Here is a 19,642-nt window from a genome sequence, read left to right as displayed (position 1 = left end):
ATAGCAATATTGTATGATCTGGCTAAGCACGTTGTCTCCGTATCCTTTTTAAGCATCCAAGAGCTGGTGTTATTGTCACACACTCTCATGTTTGAACTGAAGCAATTGTCTACTTCACACTTTGTACTGTTCCTGAATTGTTCACTCCTTCCTTTCCAACAAGAAATTACATGATCCAGTTGGGTGGAAAAAATGTTACAAGTTGCCTTATACTTTGTGATCATTATTTTAAATATACTTTCAGCACACTCTGCCAGACCATTTGATTGTGGATAACTAACAGAGGATGTGATATTTTGTACTTCCACTTCCTGTACACATTTCAGAGTGGCTTACTGGCACACTCAGGAGCATTAATTTGATCTGGTGTGGGATATCAAAAATGTGGAAGATGGCAGTTAATGTATCAGCAACTGTGGTACTGACAGCGTCCTTGACTAGCTTGATGAAAGGAAATTGGGTAAAGTAACCCATCACTAATATATTATCTTGACTGCAGACTTGAAATAAGTCTGTAGCAATCTTGGACTGTGAATTTCAAGCTCCTTTATATTGATGAAGCTGATGTACCTTGCATGACTATTAATTGATCTGCCTGAACTGCCAGAAACACTACGTAGGACAAACAGGAAGAAAGTTAGCTACCAGGATACATGAACACCAGCTAGCCACAAAAAGACATGACCCTCTCTCCCTCGTAGCCCTACACATGGAGGAAAAAAAACCACCATTTCGACTGGGACAACACATCTATCCTGGGACAGGCTAAGCAAAGACATGCCAGAAGCCTGGCACTCCAACCACAGCGCCATAAACAAACACATAGATCCAGATATCATCTATCAACCCCTCAGAAAATGAACAGGAATTGACATCACCACAAACCCCAGGAACCCCATCCAGGAGAAAGAAGTAAATAGAAAGCAGGAGACAACAGCTTCGCTTCACTTTGAGGTCACCACTGATGATGTTACCTAGCCAGGTAACGAAACGTCTGGATATCAAACCTACAGCTCAGTGAGCAAACCTACACCCTAATACCCCCACTCTGCCTTTGTTGATGCCAGGCCCATAAATATTTGTGGACTGGTCTTTGGTCACATGAGTGCACATAAAACCAAATGTGGAGATGGTCCTACATGTCTCAATATGACATTTTGGGAATCAACATTTGCTTTCTTTGGTCATAACCAAATAGAACAATGTGAATAAGGTCAATATCATCCTTGTCCTGTATTAACCAATATTTCTGTTGATTCTGAGCATCTCAATCACCCAGGATCCCAGTTGTACTTGATGTCAAATTCATAACCGTAATGGTGATTTTGTAAGTGGCTTCTTATAAATCATTTTCAAAAGCAGGGTCAGGTCTTGTACCAGTGAATCAGTATATCATGCCAAAAATACTTATTGGCTTTTATTAATTTGACAGTTTGTTAAAGATGAGCCACGTTTCTTTACTAAGTCCAAATTGTTGGAGGTTGCTACTGTGCTTGTGTTTGGTCTTTCCTAGCACTGCAATGTTGTTGACAATGCAAAAAGAAATAGGACTTTCTCTGTGATATGGCTCGTGTGCTGCTGAAAGATTAACCTGACTCTCTGGCTGCCTGAACAATAGTTCTGAAAAAACACTATCTACCAAAAGATGTCCAAAAGGCAAATAAGTTCTTGTAATCAAATGAAAAGTACACAGACAAATAGCTACTTGCTGCATCTCATTTGGCAAAGTATTTAACTCCAGAAACTAGGGATTTCACTTCTCTAAAGTGGGAATTCTATGTGGATACCTTTCTCAATGCGTTACTCAGTGTTGTCACCATATATTTTGGGAAAAACCAAGATAATGCCTTCCAAAAAAAGCTTTCAAATGAAGGAGAGGACTGAAAAGCAAGGGAAACATTCCTGGAAGTCCCTTTGGTGCTCTGGTTGGGAGTTACTATCAAAATAGTTAGGTTACATTATGACTGAGTTTATACTATTAGGTTTGTATTAAAGATATTTTCAAATCCCCATGTTCAGAAATGTTATTGCACACGTTGGGACTTGAACATAGACCCAGGACACTACCATGGTGCACTACACTACGAGTGCATTTTAGATCTACTAATGAACTTATAGTTCACATTAATGGCTTTAGCATTTACAGCCAGGAAGATGTTTGTGATTGGCCCTCCTGACTGTGGAGCTGTGGTCGCAACGGACCTGGACTGCTACTGTGTACTGTATTTAGATTCAGGCAGATCACTTTTTAAACTAGTAAGTCTGTTACCCCATAGGCATTAGCTGGGAGGCTAATTGATCACACGCCCACTAAACAGATTATACTCTCAGACCTTCCTTTTCCCAGAAACTTGCTAAGCTGTAGAGCTTTTATTTTGATTGCATGCTTAAATTTCTGTCATGACTCAGCAATGTCCTGATGATGAGTGTTATGACTGTATGGCATAATGATTGTGGTCTTCTACAATTAAGTAGGGATTGCTCAATAGCTAATGCTGCAAACCATCTTCTAGAAAATTCTTCCAGCATTGCGGCCAACATCTATTACCATAGTGTGCTCTTGCAATATGAACATTGAGACAGGTTTCTTACTGAGATCAACTATTAGAAAATATATTTACAGAGCAGCAAAATACATTACAACATTGTGCACAGGCTGCAAAGATACCTGTGCTAATCATTAATAGGCTGGTTAACTAACTGACTTCTCTGATCACTCCAAATTTTGTGGCAGTTGATAATGGATCAAATATTTTTACACAAGAACATCACCTAACATAATGTCACACTTAGCATTCTTAAAGGTACATGCTTGCTTGATTTTTGATGCATGCAACATTACAATGACATCTATACCCAGCACCATTTCTACTGTTGAAGAGAAGTAGCTTTAGAGAGCAAGGGAAGTTGGAGCAGAGCAGCTTGCCATAAAGTTTGCATCAGCTCTGAAAAGTGGAGGGGAATATTTAAATGTGAAGTCTGAGAACCACAAAACTCTTTTTATTTATTTCTGTGTTGAGGGCTTTGCTAGCTGGGTCAGCATTTATTTGCCTGTTCCGAATTGCCCTGGAGAAGATGATTGTGAGCTGCTGACTTGAACCACCGCAGTTTATTTGTTCTCATAAACTTACAATGTTGTTGAGAGAGTTCCAAGATTTTGGCCCAGAAAGACTGAAGGAACAGACATATATTTGGTGAGTGGCTTGAAAGGAGCTTGCAGGTTGAGGTGATCCCATGTATCAGTTGCCCTTTTTCTTGGGGGCAGTGGTTGTAGGTTTGGAAGGTGCTGCCTAAGGATCCTTAGTGAATTTCTGCAGTGCATCTTGTAGATGGTACACACTGCTACTACTTTGTAGAAAAGAGTGGATGTGTATGGATGTTATGCCAATCAAGTGGGCTGCTTTGTCTTGGATGGTGACAAGCTTCTTGACTGTTGGATTCATTTGCCGACCCTGTGTGCTTTTCTGTAGATATTTTGTCACCTCGCTAGGTGACATCGTCAGTGCATCTTTGATAAGGTGGTGCTCTGTTCCACCTGCTATTTATATCTCTGTTTTGTTGTTACTTCTGGTTCTGTATCTGAGTGGTTTCTATACAGGGTCCAGTCCCATGTATCTATTGACTGATTTCCAGTTGGAGTGCTAGGCTTTAAGGAGTTCTCCTGTGTGTCTCTGTTTCACCTGTGCTAAGATGGTTATATCGTCTCAGTTGAATTTGTGTCCTTCATGGACTGTGTTGGAAATGAGTATGTGCTGGTCATATTTGGCAGTGGTGAGCTGATGTTCATACACATGTATGGTTAGTTTTTTTTTGCTGTCTGTTCCTATATAGTGTTTTTCATAGTCTTTACAGGGCATCTTATAGATAACATTCATCCTGTTGGATGTGAGTGTTGGGTCTTTAACCCTTGTGAGGAACTGGTGCAGGGTGTTTCCTGGTTTGTGGGCCACTATTGTTGTCAGAGTATCATTCATCCAGGTAGTAAGGAGTTGTGCCTTGGAGATGGACAGGCTTTGGGGAGTCCAGCAGGTGACTGGAAGATTCCTAGCCTCCACTCTGCTCCTGTAGTCAATGTAATGTATTTGTCTGGTCCATATCCGTTCATCCCAGATGTTGATAATGGTGGATTCATTATGGTGATGCTATTGAATGTTATGGGGCAGATCTGTCCTGCTTTTTGCGTTAAGGATATATGTCGGCAAGTTTCTAAAAGATTGGTATTTATTCAATGTTAAAGCTATACTGGAACAGCTTAGCAGAATTTACCACGCCCCTAGCTATGTACATCTTCAGTACTATTGCCAGAGTATTAATACGTCCCATGGTTTTTGCCTCCAACCATTTCTTGATATCACCAACTGGGTCAAATCAACTAAACTTTGGCATCTCTGATGCTGGGAACTGAGGTGGATTCATACTTATCACATTGGGCAGTAGATTGTTGCAAATGCTCCTACCTTATTTTTTTTTGCACAGATGTGTACTGGGCACTGCCATCAAAAAGATTGGGATATTTGTGGAGCCTCCAGAAAGTTGTTTATTGTCTACCATTGTTTGTAATTAACACTTTTTTTTATTTGATGGTGTCACACAACACAACTGACGGTATCCTAATTTGAAGGTGAGTCTTTGTCTCAAAGATGACCGGAGAGTGGTCACTCATACCAATACCACATGGACAGGTAGAATACATATGTTTCAGGGAACTAGGTGAAGATGAGGTTAAGATGAGATTGTTGGGCCCCTGTGCGGATGGTTGCCAAGCAAGTTCGTAAAACTTGGTTTTAATTTCACAAACCTAGGGAATCATAGGAAGAAAACCTCCAAAGCTGCATTATGGATATGAGTCTGTCTCTCTGTGTGTCTCTGTCTAACTCTTGGTTAAAATAAATGGAAACCTGATAAAGCTTGCACATCCCAATATTTTTACTGCCTGCATCATCACCCAAAGACTTGGATCATGCTGGATTGCCATCCAATCCAAAGTTTATTCAGAAAATCTTCCATCAGTCTATGCTGTCAGCAATTCAATTTGATCAACAGGAAACCCAGAGGACTTTTTTCAGTCCTAACAATGGTTTTATAGAGCTGCAACATGGTTTGCCAACTCTTACACTCCATGACCCAGCTGATGAAAGCAAGTGTACTCTATGCCTCCTTAATCACCTTGGACACCTATGTTGCCACTTTTAGGAAACTGTGGACCTGCTGATTTTTTTTTTGTACTTCTTTCACTTTACTGTTTTTGCTGCTCACAATATGGTTGGCAATGGAGACCAAATGCAGTTTAGGTGACCACTTTAAACAGCACCTACAATTAGTCTACTAGCATGACCCTGACTTCTTGGCACTTGTCATTTTCAATCATTTATCTTGTTCCTACTTTAACTATTCTGTTCTTGATCTCATGTTATTTCAATGAAGCTCAATATCTCATTCCAATAACTTCTTATCATTTGTTTCCATTTTCTTAAGGTAATGACAATAAAAAGGTAGAAGAGATGCATTCAATAATTAAGACTTGCACACAGCCCCTTTGGCCTCTTGACTTTACTTAACCATTTCAGAAAATTGTCACTGCTCTGACTGTGATTAATCTTTTTTTCCTATCTGCCCCCAAACCTTTACCAATAAAAAGGTTTCTATTAACAAGGTTAAGTTTACAATCATACATTTAATCCTATCATCTAATTATCACTGTTACAGATTGTAAATAGTTGAGGTCCCAGCACTAATCCCTGTGGTAATCGGTTTATTGTATCTTACCAACCTGAAAATTATCCATTTATGCCAACTTTGATTTGTTTTCACTAAACAAGTCCTCAAGCCATGTTATCATATTAGACCTTAACCATGATCTCTTATTTTGTGTATTAACCTTTGACGTGGTGGTATCTAATCAAAGGCCTTTTGAAAATTAAAAAAAAATTTCAAGGTTCCCAGTTATTCCAGACGATTAGAAGTTGAATGCCAAAGTAGAAAAGAACGGATAGAAGAATGAGAAAAGCAGGAAAGGGCTAAAGAAAGAGCATCTCAGGAAAGAAAGACAAAGACGCAGCAGAATTTAAATTGAGACAGCTTAACCTGAAAAAGGGAAAATAAAAGCAGCTGTGGCCTAGGAAGATAAGCAAGTTAAAAATCTAGTAATACTTCTGTGCAGAAATGGATTTTGATTTTAATTATAAGGGGTCCGCATTCAATTTGAATGTACTAGATCTCCCCTTTAAAGTGTTTAAAAATCAGTCAAACCAGTGCACACCATTCACAAATTTGCTAACTTTTCCTTCTGTGGAAATGTAAGGACTAAAGTATTCAAGTGTGGCCATGTGACTTCTACATTTGATGAAGAAAAGGTGAATGCCTTTTTTAAAATCTCTTTTGAAAGATGAGCTCAACAGTTAAAATGGTCCATCCATTATTGAACACTGTTGTTGAAGAGCAGATTGACAGAGGAATGCTCATCAAGTTTAATCCGTCCTACCAAACGGAGTGCTACTGTATCTGAAGTAAGGAACCATTTTAAATGCATTTTACAAAACATCCAAACCTCTAAGAAACAACCTGCTCAAGATACTTTCAACATGATTTAAGGAGCTGACTTTTAACCAGTGGGAATAGTATTTAAAATTAGAGCCACCTACACATCCTATGTGCAGGATTTTCTCCCTGAGGGGTTCAAAATCCCTTTTCAAATCCAACTCTTGAAAAGTCACAGGGCTCAGGCAACAATTATGGTTGATTGTTATCAATTAACCATAGACCCATAAACCAAGGGAAACTGGGTCTGGAAGCTGTCACAGACCAAAAGAGAAATAAAGGCTGGGTAATTAGCCCCACAGACAAGCTGCAAAGTAAAGGGAGGCCAGACAGTGAAGACTAGCACTATCTCCACCTATATAAAAAAAAGGGATCAGGTGGGAAACTGCCACCTGGGTTTACAGTGCATGTGGACAGAAATTGTGGATTTGTTGTTCGCCAGAATAATTTGGAGACAGCGTCTACAGCAGTTAGTTAGTGTCTGCTCAGGCATAACAATGGAACAAGAAAGCTAGCAGGAGTTTGTACCGAGAGGAACGGTGACCAATGACTCATTTAAATAGCCTGAAAGAGAGAAAGCATTATTCTGTAAGGTAACATAGACAACTGCGGATGCTGGAGATCTGAAAGAAAAACAGAAATTGCTGGAGAAACTCAGAAGGTTCGGCAGCTTATGGGTGGAAAGAAAGCAGAATTAACGTTTTGACCAGCATTACCGGCTCCATAACCAGTATTATTTTCAAGTCTAATATTACTGGGACCATTCCTGAAGAAGGGTTTATGCTCGAAACGTCGATTCTTCTGCTCCTCGGATGCTGCCTGGCCTGCTGTGTTTTTCCAGCACCCCATTTTTCAACTCTGGTACTCCAGTATCTGCAGTCCTCCTCCCTTTCTCCTAACTAATCCAGAATGTGCATGTTCATCTGTGATGTCACCTATACTCAGGCTGAAACAACTTATTCCACTTTCTGACTTCTCACGCTTTCCTCCGTTTAGTGCCATGCAGTGTCAAATTAGATTAATTAAATCTTAATTCATTGATATCCATATGGCATCTCAAATTTCGGTGGGCAAGACAGGGAAGAGCTAGCTCTCATTAGCTTTTTTTTGGATTTAAAAAATACAGCCCATCTCACTTTGTTCTTCGGGTTAAGCAAAAATAAAGTGGTAAAACTGGGTGAGGATTTTAAGGGCGGGGCCATTGACGCGTATTACAAAATGAACAAGCTGTGCTGATTTTTAAATACGAAGTTTCAATTCTCATCCGTTTATTTTTTTTGTAATAATCAAACTTTCTGGAATATTTAGAACACAAAGTTAGTTTCCACCAACAACTAAATTTGATTTATTTTTTAAAATTCTGGCGCTTGATAATTTTGATCCATTGGTAGTGGTCGAATCAGGCGCGCAGATTTATAACTAAATATGCATTTTGCTCTTTCGACATGTGTTGTCTTTGCAGCTTACTTCCTGCCTGTGGCGATAGCTTTTGCTTTTTCTTCTTCAGTTAGTTTTGCAACATATTACAAGCAACGCAAACATGACGCATCCAAAGTTCAGATGTTCATGAGGTTGGAGTTATGGCTCGTCATATCTGTTTTCAGACATTGTGAAAAGTGTGGGACATTGAGGTTTAAACATGGACGTTAGGAGAATTCGAACTCTCTACTTGGTGTATCTGTTAGCCCTGTGCCTGCCTTCTTTGTCGTTAACAGTCATTCCGGGTGAGTTTGAAACCTTTTGAATTTTTCTTCAGTCAGTATTACTGATTTCTGCTTCAAAGTCCTCGCTGCCTCTCCTCCTCTGTCTGGTGAGAGCTATGAATCAGAAAGTTAGAATGAAATGGTCCTGGTAATAACATTGGAAATTTATCTCCAACAAACTGTTTAAACTTTAATCCCAATTTGATCAGAAATGTTATCTTTACAGAAGGCTAGGGATGAGACAATGTTCGTTACCAGAGGAAATGTGTGATTTGTTTACTACGTCACCATGTGGTAATTTTAGTTATTTTCGAAATGATACAACCATTGTACTTTAAAAACAACATAACTTTAATGTTATCCAAGGCTAGACCAGTCGCCCCCTAATGGCCAATTTTGCTCGGGCGGAAATTTAATTGTGGAAAAGTTACATTAAATTGAAAGAATCTTTTACCAAAACATTCCTGTCCTCGTTAACTGTCTTCAGAAAAAAATTGCACGTTGCAGAAGGGAAACAGCAATCTCTACAAATGTCCGAGCCAGAACTGCCGTTTTGTAAAAGCAATAATCTGTTAAGTAAATAATTTGAACGTGAAGGTAACCCAATCAAATTTTAATTCTATTATTTCGTCAGCCTCTAAAGATGTTGATTGGACGTACTGTGTCATGGGTTTTTTTATAAACTATTCAGTTCTTTCCGAACACGCACGCACAAACGTTTGTTCTTGGATTTTAATTAAATCACTTTTTTTTCCTTCGTGTCAGCTCCTACATCACCTTATCAGCTGTACTTAATCCAATGGCCCGTTCTCTCTGCTAATCCAGTCATGATTAAAGTTGCCATCACTGGTTTGAGATATTCCTGACCATGGAGCACATGACAGAGGAGTATATTATTGTATTTACCTTCTAGAATTTGGCAGGTATACTTTGATGCCTTTGTTAATAACACTAACAGCTGTTGTGGTTAATTTAGGAAGCTACCTGAAGCAGGCAAGGAAACTAAGATCAAGCAGGATAGATTACTGAAGGAAAAGGTACTCCCTGCTCTACGTGCAGTGTGATCAAGAGCTCCCATTCACTGCTATTTCTACAGCTGCCATCTCTCTGTTTCTTTAGACTTTTGACTTTAGTTCAATGTAAAGGTGCCATCTCTGATTTAGGAAGGTGAGCTGTAAGGATGCAGAGATACTTCAGAATAATTTGGAAAAGCTGCGTGAGTGGACAAATGCATGGAAAATACATTATAATATGAGTAAATATGAGGTTATCCACTTTGATAGCAAGAACAGTAGGCTGATTCTTATTTGGCTATAAATTGCGAAAAGAGAATTTTCAATAAGACCTGAGACTCCTTGTACACCAGTTGCTGAAGGTAAGCATGTAGGTGCAGCAGGTGATCACAAAAGCAACTGGTCTGTTGGTCTTCATAGTAAGACGATTTGAGTACAGGAGCACGGATGTCTTAATGCAATTAAATAGGGCCTTGATGATTGTTGTCACGTCCAGCGATAGTGAAAATTGTTTTGCGTGCTATAAGGCAGATCATAGCACACAAAGTGTGTCAGGGTAGCAGCATGGACTGCAGAGAACAATGTTACAGCTGCAGAGAAGGTGCAGAGAGAGATCAGAATTAACATTTGAGAGGTCCGTTCAAAACTCTAATAACAGCAGGAGAAAGCCATTCTTGAATCTATTCGTATGTGTATTCAAACTTTTGATCAACAGAAGAGTAGAAGAGCATATAACCGGGATGAGAGGAGACTTTTACATTGGAAAAGCAACCAATATAACAGGAAATAAAGATGAAGTCAATGGATGGAGGTTTGTGTAATGGACTAGGCTCTGTTCACTATTCTGTATGGTTTCTTGCGGTCTTGGGAACAGCAGTTGCCATGCTATGCTGGGATGCATCCAAATAAGATGCTTTCTGTGTTGTATCAATAAAAAAATTTGAGTGTCTTTATGGACATTCTGAATTTCCTTAGCTTCCTGAGGAAGTAGATACATTGTTGTGCTTTCTTGACTATTGCATTGATGTGGGTGGTTTGGAGGGGAGCTTACAGGTGGTGATGTTCCCATCTATTTGCTGCCCTAATCCTTCTAGATGGAAGTGGTTGTGGGTTTGGCAGATGCTGTTTTTCTGAATTTCTGCTGTGTATATTGTAGATAGTGGCATCAGTGGTGGAGGTGGAGGATGCTTGTTGATGTGCCAGTCAAGTGGGCTTCTTGAGTGTTTTTGAAGCTACATGCATCCAGGCAAGTGGGGAGAATTCCATCACATTCCTGACTTGTCTTGTAGATGGTGGACAGGATTTGGGGAATATCTCTGAGCTGCTCTTGTAGCCACTGTTGTTCCCTCCGTCAAAAACCAGAGAGAAAGAAACTAAACTAGGTTAGCCATATAAAGAATGTGACTACAAGAGCAGGACAGAGGCTGTGAACTCCATGGCAAGTTGACCCCCAAAGCCTGTCCACCAGCTAAAAGGGAGGATATAATGGAATACTTTACACTTGCCTGGATGAGTGTAATCTGACAATGCTGAAGTAGCTTGAAGTCATCTAGGACAAAGAACCACATGAAGTTGGCATCCCATCCACCACCTTAAACGTGCAGGCACAATTTCATTTAGTCCTGGGTCAGGTGTGCAGAGATGCAAGAAATCCCAGCTCTACCAAACCAACCTTTAAAAATGGCACTTCCCATTTTTTGGTCTAGCAGGGCAGGCTGGATGGGGAATTGGGCTGGGCAACTCTGGATGAGTGAAGCAAGCTTCCAGGAAGAAATCCTGCCTGAGGACTCCAACACTATGTTAAAAGTGTAAAAGTAAAGATTAAAACAACCTTTGTATTCTCACCACTTCATTCTCAATGAGCCATCCATGGCACCCTATGCTCTCAACTCACCCCCTGCTACCTTATACTCCACCTACCTATTTCCCAAGGCTCTTTTCTATTCAATCCCTTAACACCTTCTAGTCCTTATGTCAATACAATATCAACTTTTATTTCCCTCTACCTTTTCCCCTTACCTCACCATTGCCAACTCAACCAATGTCCATTATGGACAGACCTCAAGAGACATGCTGAGGAATGTGTCTGTCCATGATATCACAACTGATACAAACAACATTCAATATATTGTACATTCTAGAATTGATCCTTTATGACAAAAACTCTTAACACCTAAGTGCCCAATTCCTTGTATAAACAAACATTTCTATTCTATACAGAGTCGAAGACCACATTGTGAAAATGATAGTTTGGAAAATCAGTCATGAAGCACAAATCCTATAATGGCTGCTGTGACCAGGAATGCTGAATTGCCCCAGCACTGTTTTACTTGGTTCTCACTTTTTGGGAAGTTGGTTGGAATAATTTCAGTAAAATCATTGACTAATAAATCAATCATCTCAGTCCCTAAACATCTCTGCAGCAATTCCACAGGGTAACATCTAGGCCCAAACATCTTTACTGCTTCATTAATGACCTTCCCTACATCATAAGACCAAAAGTGGGGATATTTGCTGATGATTGGGCAATGTTTGGCACCATTCACAACTCCTCAGATACTGAAGGAGCCCACATCAATATGCAGCCACACCTGGACAAAATCCAGATGAGCTGATTAGTGGGTAATATCAATCTTGCTACGCAAGTGCTGGACAAGGGCCACCTCTAACAATCGAGAATATCAGCATCTCCCTTTGTTAAATGGCATTGCCATCACTGAATTCTCCCCACTGTCAACATCCTGCATGTTACTATTGAAGAGAAACTTAACTGGGGCCAGTGTGGCGAGAAAAGCAAGTCCAAAGCTAGAAATTTTGCAGCAAGTAACTCCTCTCCGAACTCCCAAAGCTTATCCACCATCTGCAAGGCACAAGTCAGGAGTGTGATGGAATACTCTACATTTGCCTGGATGTTTGCATTTCTAATACACAGCAGCTCCACGCCATTCCCCATCTTCAACGTACACTCTCTACACATTCAATGCACAGTTAGTTAAGGTCTAACACAAGGGACTCACCCTGCTGCACTAGTGTTTAATCAACAACTGGTACTAGCCATACCAGGTTGACCTCCCTCCACCAGTACCCAAGTGGGCTTGGCTGGGGGATTCTTCAATGCTGGATATGGAAACACACAGTCTACTCAATTTTCAAATCAACTCTCTGCTAGCCCTAGAAAAATGCCTAGGTTGTATTGTATTACTGGCAGGAAACCACCAATCTTTGTACAATATATGCAAAGAATAGGATTTTTTGAAAGTCCCCTCAAGAACTCAAAAGTTCAACAATGGACAGGTAAGTGTTTTCCCAAACTGACTGTGGTGAGGTTATTTCTGAATTTGCAGCCAGTGGACAGGCCCCCACACACCCATCTGCAGGTAACAATTGGAGAGAAACAGAGGGATGTAAGTGAGTTGGAATGAATATGTGTACAATATTCGACAAGTGACCAATACAGACCCTGCCATTAAGTATAGTAGGCTTCCTGAAACTTTAACTGTTGGAAATTTAATTTTGAAGATCTATGAATTTGAAAACTGCAGATAACAACATTTTGTTCTTTTTAAAAGAATGTGCTTTTGATTCTGATGTCACATGGATTCCGTTTGGAAACAAGTGGTACACTTTCATTTCGGCTCCAGGAATTGGCTATAAAATGAACCGAGCTCAGGAAATCTGCCAAGAAACTGGTACTGAATCTCATTTTTAAAAATTTGTTACAAGTTAATAAATGTTATGCAGTGTTATTATAAATATTTCAGATGATGGCTACTGATAGAACAACTTGGATTTGATAGCACCTTTAGCACAGAAGAAAATTCCAAAGTACTTTAGAGAAGTTTATTCAGATAGAAATGCCAAACCAAAGAGAAATGTATGAGCAAAGTTAGCAAAAATCTATTGAAGTAGTGAGTTTTGAGGAGAGTCCCAAAAGATGTGGAAGAGTTAGAGAGGTGGCAAGGTTACGAGGGAAATTCCAGGGGTTAGGCCTACACATTGAAAGCACTTCTGCCTTTGGTGTGGCAAAGAGAGGGATGATGCACTCAAGCTCAGAATCAGAATTTCAAGGAAGTGTTTGACCAACAAGAGCAGGTTACTTCAGTAGAGAGGGATGAGGTTCTGGGTAAGCATGAGATGAGGATGAGCATTTCAAATTGGAAGAGTTGGAGTACTCGAGCCAGGGTAGCAGGTTAGGAGAGGGGTGATGTGTAAGTGAGCCTGGTGTGAAAAAGATTAGCCCAAACTTATGTAATGTGTAAGATAGAAGGACACCCGGAAAAGCAATAGAATTATCAAAGTCAGAAGTGATAAAGGCATGGATAGGAATTTTAGCATCCGATGGGTTCAAATAGAAATAAAATGAAGTGATGTATAAAAGACAGAAGTGGACAGTTTTTCTAGTGGAGAGTATGTGGGGTCAGAAGGTAAATGCTGATTTGAATAGGATACTAAGAATGAGAACAACTTGATTGAGCTGAAACAGACACTGGGGACCAATGAGATTGATCCTGAGATAACTAGAATTAGGGTAGCAAAGAAGGTAATGGTTTCATTCTTCACATTTGTTTAATTGGAGGGGATTGCATCTCTTTGAAGACTGGACGTTGGCAGGCTGACGGTGTAGAGACTGACTTCACAAAGGAAAATGTTGTAGCAATAGAACTTGCTTTCATTGGTATACATCCATGAGTAATATTTCAAAGAAACAGGAAGTAAATGAAGATGATATGGCCAAGGAAAGATTTGATGGACTCCAGAGTATAAATTGTAGAGTGTAAAGACTACTTTTCTGCAGACGATGTGGTTATGATTGGAAAAGTAACACTGGAAATAAAGAAATGTTGCAAGTTTAAAAGGGAACATGAAAATTTGCACAGCCACAGAAGATGGCATTTGTGACTGTTAACATTATAGGATTCAAATTTCTCTGTAAATTAAAATCTGAGATTTGTAGACCCTAAGAATAAAGTAAAATATTCAAGTTCAAATCTTTTCCTCAACACTAGGGAAGGGGCTGATTGATGAAAGGCTGGTGAGTGTTTATTGAAGACTCAGTTTACAAAATTACAACAAGGCATCTTAGTCCTGTGGAAGGTGCACCCTTTCCTACGTGACAACTCCAGGTATTCCTTGTGTCCTGGACAATGACATGTGCAGGAAGTGTCAGTTGGAGAAACTTGAGCTTAGGTTTCAGGTTTTGAGCAGCAGCTGGAGACATTGCAGTGAGAAACCTAATGTCTGGCATCCATCCAGGAGTACGGGCTCTCTCTACCCTGTTATAGAACATAGAATAGGACAGCACTGGTCCTTCAGCCCACCATGTTTGTACCAAATATGATGCTATTCTAAACTAATTCCATCTGCCTGAACTTGGTCAGTATCCCTCTATTCCCTGCCTGTGCATTTGTCTCTAAATGCCTCTCAAACTTTGCCACCATATCTGTTCTACCACCTCCCCTGGTAGCACATTCTGGGCAACTACCATCTTTTTTTTTCAAAAAAGATGTTCTCCTTCTCACTTTAAATGTATGCCCCCTAGTATTTGACATTTCCACCCTGGGGGAAAAAGACTATCATAATTTTGTTATACTTTTATCAAGTCGCCCATCTGCCTCTGCTGTAGTGATCACAATCCATGTTTCTTCAGCTTCTTATAGCTAACACACTCCAATCCAGGCAACCTCCTGGTAAAGCTCTGTTGCACCCTCTCCAAAGCCTTCATTTCCTTCCTATAGTGTGACACTAGAACTGCACACAAGACTGCAAATGTGGCCTAACTAAGTCTGATATGTCTGCAACATGATGTGCCAACCTTTATACTCAGTGTCCTGACTGATGAAGGCAAACATGCTGTATGCAACTTTATCTCCTTGTTTTGCCAATTTCAGGGACCTATGGACTTGCATTCCCAGATGCTTTTGTGTAGCGATGCTCCTAAAGGTCCTGCTTTTTATCATATACCTTCATCTTACATTTGATCTCCCAAAACATCTCACTCACACTTGTCCACAGTAAGCTCCATCTACCATTTCTCTGCCCAACTTTCCAACTGATCTGTATTCTGTAATAACCTTCTTCATGATTTATAACTCCTCCAATTTTTGTCTCATCTGCAAACTTACTAATTCGACCATCTACATTTTCATCCAAATTATTTATTTTTATTACAAATAACAGAAGTCCTATCACTGATCCATATAGAGCACCAGTGGTGACTGATTTCCAGGCAGAAAAACAGCCCTCCACAACTACACTGGCTTCAATGACCGGTTAATTTTGTATCCAACTTAGCAACTCACCATGGATCCCATGTGACTTAATCTTCTGGACCAGCCTACCATGAGGGACCTTCTCAAATGTCTGCATAAAGTCCATGTAGACAATATCCACTGCCCTACCCTCATCTTCTTCATTTCCTCAAAAATCTCAATTAAGTTTGTGTTATGGGTTGTCGTCTTATTTACGAAAAGAAAGTGGTAGCCATGATTTAGAGGTGCCAGTGTTGCACTGGGATGGACAAAGTTAAAAATCACACATCAGGTTCTCGTCAAAGAGGTTTATTCAGAGCACTGTGAAAGCTAGTACTTCTAAATAAACCTGTTGGACTAAACCTGGTGTTGTGATTTTTAACTAAAATAAAATGAGTGGTGCAAATGGGTGAAAACTGGTAAGGTATTCCAAGGGAGTAAGGAGGCAGTGTGGAGGATGTGCATGTGGAAGTTTGAAGCAAGTGACAGTGGGTAAGGAAACCTATTGCAGGCAGTAGTGAGAGAAATAGAGCATGAGCTCAGGGATGAGGAGAATAAGTGTGAGGTAACAGAGAAATGACTGTGGCACTTGTCCTAGTGCAGCAGAGAAGTCATTGACTTTCATAGCCAGAACTGCCATATTTCCTTATGTGGATATGATACTGACCTCTTTAGTAATGTTGAAACAGACTGTCAAGGTCCAGTGTCATGGCTTCCTGTGGGAAGAGATTGCCTCTTCTTTGTACCACCCCCTTCATGAGGACCCTCCAGATCTCTGTCAGAGAATTGCCCTACCATTTTGCCCTTTTCCAGCATGTTCAGATTCTGTCTGGAGAAGGACAGCTTCAGAATGCCATTGCTCACCCAGCAGCATAGTGGCCTTTTAAAGATGATGCAGGCACAAGAGATGCCATCTTTTGGAGGCTATCCACCAGTGGCGAATTGATCTGTGCATATTGCATGATAGGATGGAGCAGAATCAGATGTGAGGTGAGTTTAGTTACGTATGGCTCAGAAGCTCACGAGGCCTCACAATAAAAATCCTTTCAAAATACTCTGTGCAATTCAGACTGAACCAAAATATCGTAAAATTCAGATCCCCGAGTTGCTGGCCATTTCAGAAATGTTAACTGTGAATGCTGATGGTTTTGTCACCATAGTTTCCACAAAGAGCTGACCATTCTGTTTCTGCAATACAGTCTATCAAGCAGTTAAATCAACTCCTGTTCATGATGGCTCAGATCCTTGACTGAAATTGTGCAATGAGAACTTCCAATGTTGTACTACTTTCTTTCTCTCCTCTAAAATATTATTGTCCTGCCTCACTGAAATGTTCTCAGTCATTGCTTGCGTGAAAATTGTAAATTTTGTAACAGAAAACTAGCATACAAATATATTTTTAATCCTTTTTATACTTTGCACATTTGTGTACCTTGCAAATATTATTGAATATAGCTGATAGCTTGGGGGGGGTGGAGTGGAATTGTAAAATGAATATTTTGTTCATCAGGAAAACCATCTTAGTTGTGCCATTATAAAGTACTTGTTTTGAGCTATTAACTAATGTTTGAAATACAGATATGATTAAATAGAAACTTTTTTCTATTAAACTTGACAGTTTTAACATACTTTAACTACATGTATGTGTGTTAATGATTGAAATTCATGGGCAAATTTATCATTACATTGAGGAATGCAGACAGCGTCATTAAATAATCCCATTTTCAATGTATAGGTTTTGAAGGTAGTTTTTGAAGCAATTAAACTTGCCAAGCATTTAACATTTAATTGAAACCACTTTTCATATTTTGTTTGTGACAATTACTTTTCTCTCAGCCCCAGGTGCCAATATTGTCAGCATTCTTAATGAAAAGGAAAACAATTTCATTGTTAACCAGTTGAAAAAGACTGTACAGTCTGAAATTATTTGGTTGGGCATGGTCTTTGATACAGACAGTAAGTATTTGCTTTTTTCCATTTCATGCAGTAAAAAAGATACAGTAACTGAATTTTGCCAAATTTTTATTTGTTTTTATTGATTATATAATGTCCATCAAAATATTTGAATGGTAAAGCATAATCCAATACTCATTCATCCTATTTAATAAGTTATACGCTAGAAAGTCAACTGTAAATGTATTTGCATTTTGAGCTATTATTGGTTTATTTTCCTATGTCATCTTGTGTAGGAAGCATATTAAATTAATTGTAAACATATTGTCAAATAAGCAGCAGATTGTTTTTATATAAATTTAAAAACTGAGGCATTTTTCGCATAATCACAAAATTCCATGCCAAAACTGATTTTTCAGCGCAACATAATTTTTGGCACGATCTGTTAAGTTATTGTTCTGACAAGAAGTCTGCAGCTATGCCAACCACTTGCAAAGTTAATTAATTTCTATGCATTTATTGCTGCTGATTATTCAACAATCCTTCAGATTGATATGTGGTAACTGCTGAATAGCACAGACTGACAAAAACTAACTGCATCTTTTCAGAACTAGATACTTGGACTAAATATTCAACAAAGACATTGAAGTCCAACATTTACCATGTGAAATGCAGTATTCATTAGAGCTTTAATCTCATACAACAATAAATATCTACCACACAGAAGGAGACAATTCCGACTTTAATATCAATGCTAGCTTTAAATTAAAATAATCCAAAATGGATTCCACCATCAGCTGATGCATCTTCTGCAAGTTTTCCAAATTGAAATTTGGTAATGACACCAAATTAGGTGGGAATGCATGTTATGTGGAAACTTCAAGAGACTTAAACAGGCCAATTGAATGAACTAAAATGTGACAAATGGAATATATTGTGAAGAAATGTAAAATTACTTACTTTGGTAGAAAAAGCACCAAAGTAATAAGACATTTCTTAATCTGCAGGTTAAGAATTGCAGATGTCCTATGGGACCTAGATATCCTTCTTCATAAGTAGTTAGCATGCAGATGCAGCAAGCAATTAGGAATGCAAATGATATGTGGCCTTCATGACAGAGGAATTTGAGTACGGGGTAAAGATATATTTCAGCAGTGCACTGGTGAGACGTCATCTGGATTATTGTGTACAGTTTTGGTCTGATTATCTACGTACCATAGAGAGAGTGCAAGAGTTTGAGATTTATCTCTGGGATGGCAGGATTGTTTTATGAGATAAGGAGGCCAATATTTTGAAGAAGAAAGTGTGACTTCGTTGAAACTTACAAAATATTTACATGGCATGTCAAAGTGGTTGTTTGTGTGGGTGGTGAGTCTAAAACCAACAGACAAAGTCTCCAAATAAGGGGAACATCAATTTAAACTGAGATGAGGAAGACTTTCTTCACTGAGAGGGTGGAGAATTTTTGGAAGTCCCTGCCCGAGAAGGCTCTGGAAGCCCTATTGTTGAGCATGTTCAATACACTTATGGAGACGAATGATAACAATGAATATGGAGATAATGCATGACATTGGCATTGAAGTAGATGATCAGCCATGATCTAATTGAATGCTGGAGCAGGCTTAATGGGTTATCTGACCCACTACTGTTCCTAATTACCTTTTTAATGCTAACTTTCCTTTAATGTTTCTGTGTTGTCTAACTTTTAACTGTTTGTCTCCCAGTATTTCATTATCAAGTTTTGAAAAGATTTGTAGCTCATTTGTTGAGGTTCAGTACTCCACCTCTGTCTACTTTCACAATCAGGACTCCCACCCACCTTCCGAGGACCCCTTCGCCCACCTCCAACACACTGCATCCACCTGAACACCCCGCGCTGGCCTATTACCTGCCCTCGACCTCTTCATTTCCAACTGTCGCCGGGACATTAACCACCTCAACCTGTCTACCTCCCTCCCCCACTCCAACCTCTCACCCTCACAACGCGCAGCCCTGCAATCCCTCTGCTCCAATCCCAACCTCACCATCAAACCAGCGGATAAAGGGGGCGCAGTGGTAGTCTGGCGCACTGACCTCTACACCGCTGAAGCCAAATGTCAAATCGAGGACACCTCTTCCTACTGCCCCCTCGACCATGACCCCACCCCCCCATCACCAAACCAACATCTCCCAGACCATACAGAACCTCATCACCTCAGGAGATCTCCCACCCACAACTTCCAACCTCATAGTCCGGGAACCCCGCACT

The 19,642-nt window shown here is 39.7% G+C and overlaps 1 protein-coding gene across 2 annotated transcripts in view; it reads left to right on the top strand.

Moving 5' to 3' along the window:
- Positions 1-7,950: 7,950 nt before the first annotated feature.
- The window catches only part of cd302 (CD302 molecule), a 45,874-nt gene continuing 34,182 nt past the window's right edge, over positions 7,951-19,642 (top strand). Inside the window, exons 1-3 of one of the 2 annotated variants that reach the window (XM_072579432.1) lie at positions 7,956-8,261; positions 12,823-12,942; positions 17,338-17,457. In XM_072579432.1, coding sequence (XP_072435533.1) covers positions 8,177-8,261; positions 12,823-12,942; positions 17,338-17,457 — 325 coding nt within the window. In that variant the 5' untranslated portion in view covers positions 7,956-8,176. Of the gene's footprint in view, positions 8,262-12,822; positions 12,943-17,337; positions 17,458-19,642 lie in introns of both variants that reach the window. The other variant, XM_072579433.1, reaches the window with a different exon arrangement.

This window comes from Chiloscyllium punctatum, chromosome 10 (genome assembly GCF_047496795.1).
Source record: "Chiloscyllium punctatum isolate Juve2018m chromosome 10, sChiPun1.3, whole genome shotgun sequence".
NCBI classification, from domain to species: domain Eukaryota; kingdom Metazoa; phylum Chordata; class Chondrichthyes; order Orectolobiformes; family Hemiscylliidae; genus Chiloscyllium; species Chiloscyllium punctatum.
Note: the sequence above shows the minus strand (reverse complement) of the source record. Positions and strands in the feature narration are given on the sequence as shown.